The sequence below is a fragment of the Pinus tabuliformis genome, chromosome 5_1 (genome assembly GCF_031772625.1).
Source record: "Pinus tabuliformis cultivar Carrire ecotype Pingquan chromosome 5_1, CPIR1, whole genome shotgun sequence".
Taxonomy (NCBI): Eukaryota; Viridiplantae; Streptophyta; class Pinopsida; order Pinales; family Pinaceae; genus Pinus; species Pinus tabuliformis.
The window spans coordinates 881,360,556-881,374,557 of NC_142305.1; the positions used below are offsets into that span (position 1 = coordinate 881,360,556).

The 14,002-nt window shown below is 36.0% G+C and overlaps 1 protein-coding gene across 5 annotated transcripts in view; it reads right to left on the minus strand.

Moving 5' to 3' along the window:
• Positions 1–14,002, minus strand: part of LOC149167636 (uncharacterized) — a 246,829-nt gene that overhangs the window by 210,348 nt on the left and 22,479 nt on the right. For 4 of the 5 annotated variants that reach the window (XM_089433059.1, XM_089433063.1, XM_089433061.1 and 1 more), the window contains exons 3-9: positions 13,861–13,953; positions 13,646–13,763; positions 13,270–13,438; positions 9,257–9,431; positions 1,926–2,054; positions 1,086–1,745; positions 226–822 (exon numbers count right to left, since the gene is read on the minus strand). In XM_089433059.1, coding sequence (XP_089289185.1) covers positions 226–822; positions 1,086–1,745; positions 1,926–2,054; positions 9,257–9,431; positions 13,270–13,438; positions 13,646–13,763; positions 13,861–13,953 — 1,941 coding nt within the window. The remainder of the gene's footprint in view (positions 1–225; positions 823–1,085; positions 1,746–1,925; positions 2,055–9,256; positions 9,432–13,269; positions 13,439–13,645; positions 13,764–13,860; positions 13,954–14,002) is intronic. The other variant, XM_089433060.1, reaches the window with a different exon arrangement.

Consider the following 14,002-nt stretch of genomic DNA (forward strand, 5'->3'; position numbering starts at 1 on the left):
ACGGACAAAAGTGAAATTCTGACCAAATGTATGCATGTAATTAAATCAAAAAATCATAAACATAACATCACACTCTTATATTAAAAACAAATTTCATAAGAATATCTACATATACTGTAAAATAGATACTTCAGAGAAGCATGTGCCTTTAACAGTCAAAATCCAATAAAAATTACAAAAGTAGGTCCATCTCAAAAAGAGTAAAAATGTTGAACAACAGTTTACCTGATCAACTAATCGTGTAAGCACTGCAACACGCAATTCACAGCCTCCAGCTGAAGAAACTTGTCTGTACGCCTCGACAACGCGCTCAAATGCTGATCTATTTAATGAAGCTTGTTGTTCCTCAGTTAAATTGACAATAGGTGGACTTATGGGCATGGCTGTAACCAATGCTGCAGGAGACAATCTTATGGGTTCTAAAGCAGACACTTCTGTTACCATTGGTTCAGATTTATCAGTTCTTTGTCTGTGTGGCAAAACCTCCCTCATTCCACTGCTATCGGAGCCACTCAAGAAAAGTGGATGTGTAGTTGTTATTGGTTCTGAGAATGACTCAATAGTATGCTTCACAGTATCCATCTTTGTTTCAATGATAATAGGACCATCTAAGCCAGGAATGTTATTCTGGGGAGATTCTGCTTGGTCTCTATCTAACGGAGCTATCAAGCCTTCACTCTCAACCATTGGCTGTGGACTCGCAAATGAGTCTAATCCATGCCGTGAAATAAATGGCACGCTATTTGTGTCCTCTATGCTTGCAGATGCTAAAGACACCGTAACTGGTACATCCATATGTCGTGAGGCCATCCAGAAAGGATCCTAATTCAATTTAAAATCAGTTAGGATGACATTTATGAGAAATAGAACAGCATAAGTCCAAACATTAAAACCACAATATAAATGTCAAAGTCAAGTTACTATATTAGATACCTTATTATCAAAAACAAACAAATTAGATAAAATTAATATGATACAAAAACTAGTGCGATATTAGTACACATGTTATCCCAAGCACAGTAGATCAAATTTAGCCAACATCTATTTAACAGCATGATAATAGTTATCCGACAATCAAGGCATACCCTTTGAGGATCATGGCCAGCATCAGAAGCAAGCTGCTGGGGAACAGTCACTTCTACTTGAGATGAAGATGATATGCTGTTTGGTAAAGGGAGTTGTGACACTGCTATTGATGGCAATACAACTTGATGCATTGTAGTTGGAAGTGTCATTACTTGTGATATCACATTGAATGATGGCATTATTTGAGATAATGCACTTATAGCGCTCAACTGGGAAGCTTCAGGTCCCAGTTCATGTTCATCATCATCTGAGGATGGACGACTTGATGGTAAATTATGTATATTAGCTATCACTACCTCAGCTAACAGGTTTGAAGGAATATTTGAAGCTAAAATTTCTAATGATTCAACAGCTCTATCTCCTTGTGCAGCTATAGCACCAATCATTGCAACCAGCTGTTGTACTTGGGCCATTTCAGAATCAGCCACCACCCCACCAGCATGATTTCCATTAGAAGATGCTCTTTCATTTGTTACATCACCACTAGGTTGAAATTGGGGCATAGAATGCAACGATCCAAGAACTGGAGAAGGATGTAGCATCCGCTTCCCTGGTCTGTCATCTATGTTGGTATGATTGCCAATCTCTTGTGCAAATGCTCTCTTCTTGCCTGCTTCACCCATCGTAATATTAGAAGCTGGACCTGATACCCTCTCATCCTGAAAGAAAAGGAAACTCTCAATTATATAATTTTCCAGAATTGAATTGCCTTTAATATTACAATAAAGAAATGAAACTCTTATTAAAGTTAAATGTGAAATGCTAAGATATTGGCACACAAAACTAAGTAAGAACCCCATGATAAACAAAACTGATTGAGACAAAGTAAGATTGTGAACAGTTACAGAAGCTGGCTCATGGGTAATGCGATCCGTGCTTCTAGACATTTTGTCAGCTTGTCGAAGAGCTTGCTCAGCCAAATCCCCAGCATTCATTCCTCGTAAAGCAACCACCAAGCGGTCACGCCACTGCATATTAGCATGAAATCTGAACCATGTCATAAAAGCGAAAAAGTAATCTTATATCTTGACATACAGATATGTGTGTGTGTGCGTGTGTGTTTTTGACTTTTTATAATACAACACCTACATGGAAATCATGAAAACTGACAATGCAAAGACTCAAGAAACCTTAGCTTCTTTGGATAAAAGTGCCCATGCACAGCCAGGTAGCAGCATTGGCGCTAGGGTTTGGTATCCTGTCAAAGCAATCCATTTATGGCCCGCATAGTGTAATCTAGATTTATAACATGTTTGGATTTGCTTGACCAATTTGTTAAAGTTGAATTTCATTTGCAAGTCAATTTCATGATTTTGTCCTGCAGGCCAAATTCTTAGCTCCATGTAGCCTAGACAGATATTCTGGAAAATCCCTTTGATGCATGTAATCTAGATTTATAACATGTTTGGATTTGCCGGACCAATTTGTCATAGTAAAGTTGAATTTCATCTGCAAGTCAATTTCATGATTTTGTCCTGCAGACCAAATTCTTAGCTCCGTGTAACCTAGACAGATATTCTGGTAAATCCCTTTGATACATGTAAGATAGTTCACTTGAACCATTTTTGGGTCCAGAAAATAAAATTTAACGGTTCAATGCTGGCTAGCACAATCATAGTTATCAAGCATTAGAATTCTTCAATATTGATTTAGCTTGAAAAGCTCAATAAGAACTATAATTTCAAGCATGATACGTATAGCTTTGCGATTACTTTTGAAGCCTTATCTTCAGCACTCAATTAGTAAAATCATATAAGACTGATTAATAAAGCAAGAAAAAACGGTACTTCGTTGAGCACCAATGATTGATGTAAAATACCAGAATCCAGAACAGGACCCAAAAAACATGTCTAGCTCACTGCTCTCAAATCTGATTTCCTCATACTTTGGGAAGCTGCCCAATACTCCTTCCCTCATACCTGTCATTCACTGTGGCTAACCCACACCTAGGTCTCCTATGCTATGACCACTCAAATATAAATTAGTCCATCACAAGTCAGTCACAATCATCTATAATGAGTACCACTACCTTCTTGGATGGAAGAAACGCAAGTTCTTAGCTGTTAAGAGAAGGAAGATTCTTTCTCTCCTTCACACATCTCTCAAGGTCTTTTGGCACATCCTTCTCCCTTGGAAACAACCACCTTCATCTTGTCATTTCATCACCATCAGCCTTATAATTTATCTAGAGGGCCACTCAAACCTTAGCACTAATAAGTCTGCAACCTTGAAGGACTTTAGTCTGAATTCCTCAAATACGCAATGGAACCTGTTACCCTTCCTTTAAGCAGGGACTACCATTGCAATTTTTTTTGCATTATCACTCATTTTGATGAGTGGAGCAGATTGGTGACATAAAGTAGCCATCTTTGATGATCCGGTTGCTTTCTGATTTTCTGGGCACCTTCATGGAGAATCCCTGAGTGCTGTCCTATTTGTCACTATAAGCTGATTTGTTATCATTTTGAGAACCGTTTTGCACCTACAGCACCTGTGGGCAGCAAATTTTGGGTACTTTGGATGACTTGGAAGGGCAATGCAGATGATGTGGTATTCCTCTGATACCTTAGATGATGTGGACAGGAATAAGGATTAAATACATTATTTTTTGATGTCACTTAGCTGTATGAGGACTTTATGACCCAAATTTTGACTTTTTCAAGCTTTCCCTGTGCTTCATGGGACACCTCAACCCAAAGCACAACCATGGACCTTCATTTTAAGCATTATTTGGAGGTATTGGATCACTATATCACTTAATTTTTGGAGCTGTTAGCATGATGTCACCCCCATAAATTTTGAGGTCTTTGCACTAAAAGGAGGTCATAGGAGCCTTTTTCAGTTGAAGACATGCTTTGAGGATTGACCATAAACCATCGACTTCAAGTTCAGACCATTTTGGAGGCTAGACGTTGGCATCTTGGACCATTTATCTCTTCTTCTTTGAATTGGTTCACTTTTATGCGGCATTTACTCATTAAATCATTGTACATGTACATGTGGCTTGACCACTTTATTTTCTTGTTGTGTTAGTTAACTTCATTTTGGGAATTAGTTGGATTTAGTTTTCTTAGGCTAGATCCAAGTAATTAAATCAAATAATGATACTTTATGGTAAAGGAAGTTAGATCTCACTCTATAAATAGCAGTGTTGTTAAAATCGCGATAAAATCGCGATTTTTTCCTCTGCCCGATCAAATCGCGATTTTTATTCGTAAAAATCTCCACTTTTTTTTATACCGATTTTTATCGAAAAAATCGATTTTTAAGAAAAAAATCGTGGGGGCTTGGGACAGCATAGTTTTATAACTTTTTTTGGGTTTTTTCATGCAATTTTTTTGAAAGAAACAAATAATTTTTGAGTGGGGCAACTTAATGATCAAGTCTATGCCCTAGTATGGATATGCTATTCATGGTAATGTTAAATTCTTAAAGTAAAAGTGACATTCTCCTTAATCTTCATTTTCATCCTTTTACTTAAATTTTTAACATTACCATGAAATGACTCAGGATGTTTGAGAGTGGTTCCAGCCTCATTGGATTTCATATGGAGAAAGTAGAATTTTAGATTTCATTTAAAATCCAGCAGACTTATCAGTTTTTCAGGATTTTAGGATTGGGAGATTGTAATGTTTCGAGGTGACACCATCCGCCCAGCCTACCCCTGCCACCAGTAGAGGACGTGGTCTACCTCCTATAGCTCCTACTTCTAGTTCTTCAGCTTCTAGAGCACGTCAGACTCCACTGCCATTTCCACCAGCACAGGCACCAGCTTCTACATCTAGAGGGAAAGAGAAAGCTGTGCCATTTTCTCGCAAGAGGGGCAGAGGAAATCAATAGGATTAGACTTTCATTTTATTGTATATGACATTATGACATGATGAGATACATTATCATATTTTTTGTTGATATTTTGAGGCTGAGTTGGACTTGGGACTCAGGACTTACTATTCAGGACATGATTCAATGTTATGTGTGATTTTAGCGCTAGAAATGATATTAAACATCTTATATATTAGTTTTTTTATCATATTTATGTGTCAATGTATTTATTTTATGTTGTAGATGGTTTAGATATTAAAAAAATTGAAAAAAAATGAAAAAAAAATGAATATTTTTGTGCCAAACGATTTTTTCCCGCTTTTTTCCGATTTTTTCCCGATTTTAACGATTTTTTCCGCTTTTTTCCCGGCGCCGATTAAATCACGATCGCGATGTGTGCAACACTGATAAATAGATGAGAGCTTCCTCATTTGTACTCATGCTTGTAGGGAATTAAATAAAATAATGAGATTTTAAAATGTATTGTAAAGGAAATCAGATCTCACTCTATAAATAGATGGGAGCTTCCTCATTTGTACTCATGGTTGGATTGTTAGAGCACTCTTCTCCTTGGAGCTTAATGGAAGTATTGTTTTTTTGAGTATTTTTGTTGTTAAGGGCTCATCTATGTGGCAAATGTTTTTCAACTTAGAAGTTGTTCTTTCTTGGTTATTTCTTCTACATCAATAAAGGAATTATCGTGATTTCTCAAGACCACCATAAGGCTACTAAGATATATTCATTGAGGAGCTACGTAGTCACGTGGAAGAGGAAGGCTAGGGTGCTAGTCCTCACTTTCCTTTTGTTGGTTTCGGATAAGACTTCCCATTTCTTGTTTGTGTACTAATCCCCCTTTTTTTCAAAAAAAATCTTTTCATTAGGTAGAGAGGAATAACCTCATTTATTTATTTATTTTATTTATTAGTATTATTATTTATTTATTTATTTATCTTCTTTTTTTTTCCTAACTTATCCCCAAATTAAAAATTTGGTATCATCAATCCCATTTCTTGTTTGTGTACTAATCCCCCTTTTTTTCAAAAAAAAAATCTTTTTATTAGGTAGAGAGTAATACCCTCATTTATTTATTTATTTTATTTATTAGTTTCTATAGTATTATTATTTATTTTTCTTTTCTTTTTTTTCCTAACTTATCCCCAAATTTAAAATTTGGTATCATCCAGTCCCATTTCTTGTTTGTGTACTAATCCCCCTTTTTTTTCAAAAACAATATTTTCATTAGGTAGAGAGGAATACCCTCATCTATTTATTTATTTTATTTATTAGTTTTTATTAGTATTATTATTTATTTATTTATTTATCCTTTTTTTTATAACTTCTCCCCAAATTAAAAATTTTGTATCATCCTTGTTATTTAGTCCTTTTCGGATCCTTAAAAAAAAAATTAAATAAATATAAATTTTCCCAAATCAAATATAGCTGTTAGATAAATTATTAAATAAATAAATAAATATTTTTAAGTAAAACCCTAGTCAAATATAGCCGTTTAGATAAATTAATAAGTAGATATTAGAATATATATATATATATATATATATATATATAATAAAAATAAAATAAATAAATAAAAATTATTTAAATAATATAAAATAATTCCCTATTCCTACCCTAGTCAAATATAGCCGTTAAGATGGTCTGTCTTCCTATTTAACCTACTTCCTAGATCTGTTTCTTCATCTTGTCCTCAAGATGAACCACACTGGTTGGTTCGAAACGCGTCGACCAAAATCTTCAATGTGATTTCTTCCGAAAAATATTTTATACACTAATCCTCCTTGCTAGGCCATACTCTAAATATTCTTAGTAAGGGATTTTGACTTCGTTCCATAGTCAATTTTTTGGTTGAAGGCTTTCCCCTTAGTGGGATCCCTTCTAATGGAGCCATGGCTTAATGATTTTCTTTGATTAGCTGAGGAGTTAATTTACCTATCGAGTTCTAACCTCGTCCTAATTCACAAACACTAGATGACCAACTTAAGAGGGTTTCTTCTTGATCTCATTGTGCCACATGATTCCTCTTGACTCCATAACCCTGGAAGTATATTGGCATTGATCTTCAGATCCCTCCATCACCTTTTTTTCTCCTTTTATTAAACCCTAAAAAAATTCAAAAAATGTTTCACCAAGACTACCTTTGGCATCACCTTGTGCTCTTTTGACTTAGTAATTCTTAGGGAGCTCCCCTAGAAGTCGAAAGAGAGGCAACCTAAAGAAGCAAAGGTAGATCGTTGAAGTAATAATGGGTGATCTATCGAGGTTCCACTTGGATTGTACGATGTGGGTCCTTGAAGTCTAAGGAGAGACAACCTAAAGAAGAAAAGATAAAGCATTGAAGTGATAATGGGTGATCTATCGAGGTTCCACTTGGATTGTACGATGTGAATTAGAGATTTTACGCTTTCTAACATACAATTTGAGTGGTAATAGAACCCTTGCACCACCCTTGGCAGCCATGTCAATCAATTGTTGTGTCTACGAGCAAACATTGTGCCAAAAGGTCATGGGAGATATGCAAAGGATAAAAAGGAGCTCCTAACTTATCATTCACCCTATAGACAAATGCAATAATGCTTTGGATCCCAATGATTACAATTATCATGATTAGTCATACCTTTGCTAAACTTTATGCCACAACTGTTGATCTTTATCCCACTAGTTTGAAAGGTGCAGTTAGAGAGGTTGAGGTCAAGCCAAAGCCAGCTTCAAGATGGATTACCAAATATTACATCACATATTCACTCTTGTGTTGTCATTGAGGAAACTAAACAAAGATCCTCCAAAGACTATTGTTGTTTTTTCAACTTCAAAAAGCCTTTGACAATTTGACATTGTACCCACAGAACTGTTGTTGCTTTGTCAACTTTCAGTGTGCAATCCCCAGTGCAAAGGAAACCGCTATTGCCAAGAGGCGTTGGTGGAGTCACTCCCAATGGAAAGTGGGGTGATCCAAAACAACTACTTCCAACTTCCAAGCTGATGAAACGTAAGGTGGCCCACAGCTGCCATAGTCAAAACCCTTCAACAGTCACCGCCATCCAATGCCATAAGTCTAAACTGAAATCTCCACAACGAAGGTTCAAGGTAAAGTTATAAACCTACTAAATCCCCAATACAAAAGAAATGTATGATGTCAACCATTGCTTAGGCATTTCTCATATCATGATACGCCATCCATCTTTATCCACAACACATCCATTTTCCATATCATCAATGTCAACATCTCTCTACCACATCATCAAGCATACTAGAATTTCCAGTATGAGAGTTAGCTGAATCCAGATTCCTTTGTACAAGATATGGAAACGTTTTTTCAAAGGAAAACCTTATAGCAACAAAACATGGAAACATTTAAAATAATCCATTCGTTTTTAGGAATCTTCCAGAACATTTTGTTATCACTGGCAAATATCACTAAAGTTTCAGAAACAAACAAGCCATTCCAGTGTTGCTATGAACATTAGAAGGCACCCTATGCTTTGCGATGTCAATTTTTATCGAAAGAGTAGGGCATGGGTTGGCCCCTGGAATATTCAGAGCCTTGTTTTGGTTTCAGATATATCTTATAAATTGAGTAAAACTAGTAAGATTTAATATCCATCTTACACACTTGACTTGACTAGAACCTGAATCTTAGAGGCAGCAAACTGAACCTAACAGCTAATAGTGTAATTTCAGTGACTAAACAAAAGAATGGATAAACTAAACTTGAGTTCCAGGTCCTTCAAAATAATAATAATTATAATAAGCTAATTTTAAGGTCACAGCCAAGCCAGACACTGGGTGTATGAGACCCCCTTGTTTGTGGGACAGGGATGCCCTTAGAAGGAAATGCGTGTTCTCTAAAAGGGATTTCCAGATTGTTAACTAACCTATAGGTTGAACAAACAGTCTGTGCAGTAGGAAAGAAGTTCTTAAATGTATTTAATGATGATCGTTTATTGGTTGAATGTAAAAACATAATTACTTTTCACCTTAAAAATCTAACCATCTTGGATTCCTTTGATTAATTAATTCTCCACAGCTCTTTTCATTTATATGTTAACATATCACGATATATCCTGGTCCTACACATAACTTTCAATGCAACCTTTGTGTCCCTGACGATGGGTGGAGCATCACCCAAAATGTTGGATGTTTCTTTTAATCTACACAGCTGTTCCAGAAGAAATTTACAAACAACATAGTTACGTTTCACTTAAATATCTGCAAAGTGATGTTTAAGTTCTTTAGGATAAACTTTAAAACCCTTGACATAATATGATGGTACAGAGAGCTGAAAAACCATCTCAAAAAAAAAATCAAATGAAAGGGCAGTTAGAAGCAATACCGGCATTGCACCTGGGTGTGTACATTTGAGAAATGAACAGAAAGCATTTTTCAGTGTGTGCTGCACACTTGCAACTTGAGCTCCTTTTACAGTTTCACAGCTTGGGGCTAACCCAAGCAAAACAGGCAAAACTCTGCCATAAAGTCCAGGCCTTTTCTTCGCAATAGATGCAAGACTGAGAAATTTGCCACCAAACAAGTGAAAATTAGAATTGCAACAAACATCCAGAAACCACAGTATCGTCCAAAACAGATTGTAGAAAATAATTCCTTGCAAATCTCATGCCAGCTTGATGATTTAAACTACAAGAGAGCATGTAAGAATATAAGCCATAAAAACAATTCAAGTACTGCTTCCGAAAGGGAGGAGCCACGAAACAGGTGCATAGAAAGAATATACCAAAAGCATCTGCAGAAGGAAATGAACAATTACATTATTTCCAATGTGAAAAACATTATATTGATAGTATGCCAAAACCAAATCCAAAAAACAGTTAGCAGTTAGAAACTTAGAAGCCTATTCTTGGATTCTAATTGCTAACTCATTCTTATGGCAGGGCTCACCGTTTCAGGGAACAAATGCTTGAAACTTCTAACAATTTCTTGCAAGACCTTTGACACGAGATTGGAAGCTCTTCTTGCAAGGCCGAGAGAAATTGAAAGACCTAATCTCATTCAGGATCAAGAGATCCTTGAGGACAGTATAATACATTGACAAGGCTGTGGACTAATAGAGAAGAAGCCTCTCTTCCTTTGCGTTGATTTTAGCTTTCTTGGAGGCGGATTGGTTGGTGCAAAACAGTCCTTAACATTTCTAGATTTGAAAGAACCTCTCTTGTAATCTTAAATTGCTAAGTTTTGTCTCTCTCATGGAGGAGATCTAGCGCTTATAAGTGGCATCTTTGTAATGACTTCCCTTGACTTTGTTAGAAGCCTTTTGAGAGGCTCTTTTCTTGTAACAAATCAATAAAAAGATAGGTTTTTAGGGAGTTTGGGAGATTTTCCGATGGCATCCCACCTCCTCATTTAGAAGGAGGACTCTTTCTTGGGTGGATTGATTTTCATAGTTTAGTTTCTAACCCTCATGCCTAGTTCATTTGCATGCACTCTGCTAATCTAATTTGTTTTGTGCATGGTTAATCTCCAAACTTAACACAACACTCATATTCTTCTCATTTGAAATTCAAACTTGTCAGGTTTTCCATTTCATTTACCAATTTCTTGTATTGTGCAATTTATTGTTGCTTAAGCTACAACACTTGCAATTTTTTGAGCAACTCGTTTATGTGTCTTTAAGTTACAACACATTACAAGCAAGTACTTTACATTTTCATTGGCAACATTGATTTGTTCATCAATTCAATCTACTTTACTTGGCAATTGTTTCATAAGCTATTTGGATACCTGCTTCATCATTTCATGGCAACGTATGCTTAATGTCATTTTGATTATTATTGATATCTTTTGAAGCATCTTGTAGTCATTTTTACTTGAAGCAAATCGCAAATTAACACTTGCATCATTTACTTACTTGCAAGCAACTTGTGGGGCTTATGATCTCATGCAATTTTCATTTTAAAGCTTATGAGTCGATGTTTTAAAGGCATTGAGCTAATTGCCATTCGTTGTTTCCATTGAGTTGTTGGTGCATAGTCTTGAGCACTATCTCAATAATTTATTTATTTGAAAGTATTGATATCAACACTTTTTGGAAGTATCTCATTAACATACAATCATCTCACTAAGCATTCTAGCATTAGTCTTGCATCTTTAAAAATTACCTCCAAGCATAAGCTTGTTTGTATAGACATCTTAGGACAAAAATTTTCTGATTTTTCTTCCATCTAGTACACAATAAATAATAAGAAATTGTCATTGGGCAGATAAGGAACTTTGAAGTAAATTTTACTAAAGCATAGATCATACCATTGTTATCTAAAATTAAACACTTCCTCAACCTCTAATTTTGTCTCCTGGGTTAGGATATTTTTATCAAATCCTTTACAAACTATTTTGAACTTACTATCCGTTCATCCACAATTCTAGGAGACAATATTCATTACTTACCTGATGGCTTTTGAGACCCGCCTAAAGATGAAGTTGATGCTCCTGGATTTTTGGTGGTTCTTGATCCCTGTTCAAGAGATCTTTTAATTGTTGTTTGAGTGCCCAGTTCATTCTCTTTCTTTGCTATATCTTCCCTTCTTTCTTTCGCTGGTTTCTTTCCAGGCTTTCTGTATGCCTTCTCTTCTGCTATTTCCTCTTTTTTCCTCTTTTTTCTCCACTTCCTCACTATGTTATTCAGCTTTCTTCCTTATGTTCACTCCTGTTGTTTACAAATATCTTTCTCGAGAGTGATGAAGCTCATCATCATGGTCTGAAGTATCACCTTCAACTCCATGCGATGGGATCAATTCTGGGTTTTCTTCTAGCGCTGGCAATGCTTTTGGGATTCCAAAATTAAATTTTGGGATCGCTAAAGTCATTGTGAGTGGAATGAATTCTTCTTGAGACAAGATTTTGATACCTGATTGTGCTTGGACTGCTGATCTCTCCTTTGATCAATCTAAGGCATTACCTATTGATTTTGGAAAAAAAATCTATGGTTGGACCAATCAAGTGTGCCTGTCGTAGGGCTTCAATAGATCCAGATGGCTTCGTATGATCTGTTGTAGGATGTGCTTGCTTAGGGTTTGAGGTGGATGCACCTTACTTAGGATTTGTTTTTTCATTCTTCTCCAGCTGCTATCAATCATCCCTTCCTATATTGGTTGCTTGATGTGGGTATTATTCATTTTTCAATCTTTCACGAATTGGCCATACTCATGGCACGATTTGCACTTGAAAGGAAGATGTTCATAATCTAGTGGCTGGATGTGTTTCTAGTTGTCATAAGTTAACTAGATCACTTAGGACAAGCTCTTTTCCAGATCTACTTCCACATTGACGCATGCACAAGTAAACAATCCATCCTTTGTTTCAAACCCATCAATATACTTATCAAGGGCATTTCCTATGCAACATGTGCCGTCTACATTCCAACAATGCAATGAAAGATGTAGCAACTGAACCCAAATTGGGACAGTGAATGGAACATCATTTTCAGGATAGATAGGTGTATTGATGGATTGATTGAACATGATCTTGAAATGACTTTTTGGATTGATTCATGTCTCTTCTTACTAATAATGCAATCAAATTTCAAAGCATGTGAACAGCAGTGATAACAATTTCATGCATGTAATAAAAAACATGGACTTGTGAATTAGAACTCCACAACTAGTTCCAGCCTTGGGGTTGTCATATTAATGGTTACAAAGCCATATTTTAGTCAATAACTCAAGAATTTCTTTGCTTAAATCAACAAAGGGCTACAGAAAGGTGGTTCGATTCTGTAGTGAGTAACCACTTGTGGGATAATCAAAATCCACTTATAAAAAAACCAGAAGCTTCTTATTCATTATGCCTATTATGACTCTGCAATTTAACAGAAAGTTGCCATTATAAAACACCAAACTGCCTGTCAAGACTTTTCAATTTGAATGTTTGAAACTCACAGAGAACGTATTTGCATTGTAATGGTGAATTGCCAAGGCCCAAAGTTATAATAACTATACTTCAATAGTGACTCAAGATTGACTGCTTTTCAGTTAGCCAGTGTTCAATGAATATAATCAATCCTAACTAAAATAAGATAGAATAGAATTTTATAAAATACAAGGCCAATTGGACTATGGTACAGAAAACGTACATCTCAGTAGGGTTTACCTTTATAGAAAATAAGAAATACAAAAATGCAGGAATGCCAAAATGCAGATGGAAACATAGGAAGAAGTGGACACCTCCACAAGCTAGATCCTATAGTGGGTCTATGATTTAATTATCATGGTCAATCAAGAACACAAAATACTCAGATGTTTACTTTACATAAGTGTGGGAATCATCATGTCGAGGAATGAGACACAATCTAAAAAACTGAAGCCCAAAGAGAAAAGTGACGAGATAGTCATATACCTATTTACAAGAACAATAACCACCGAACTATGAAGTGTTGTAACATCAGATAAACGCAGCTGATCCAATAGAAGCCCCAGATTTTTACTTGCCTCCTGTCCTAGCAGTCCTGCCTCAAGCACAGGATGCCCTCCGAGTATCCATGATATACTGAAACCCCTTGATTTCCCTGTTCATATTAATAAACAAAAACTAGTATCATATTCTGACCATAAATTTATCATAGGTAGCACTGACTTCATTAAAGTGTAACTAACAAAATAAGAAAGCCAAGAAACGGCAAATCACATAAGCCAGAACAGATACTATACAAGCTTAAAATCAGCTTTATCTCCTAAACTGTTTGTAACATTATTAGATTGATCAGATATTCTACCATCATTGCTTTGCTGAAGAGGTGGTGGTCGGGGAGAAACATTAGGATCTGGGGTAAAGAGCAATATCGTTGTTTCCACAAACTTCACTGCCAGCAATTTTACGCCATCGGTTCCAGGCTTCAGCACAGATTTCATTTCAACTAGTCAGTAAATAAATCCTGTCAAAATTATCCTAGTTAGTAATTTTATTGTAAAAGGAATAAACAGGACATACCTGGAAAGCAATTGGGTATACTGCATCCTTAAATTTTACCATCCATGCCCATGAGTCTTCCAGACAGTGGTCCACGTGACCAGAATATATGCCCTGCTAAGCTTGCAACAGATTAGTGATATATCAAAAAACATTATTAACT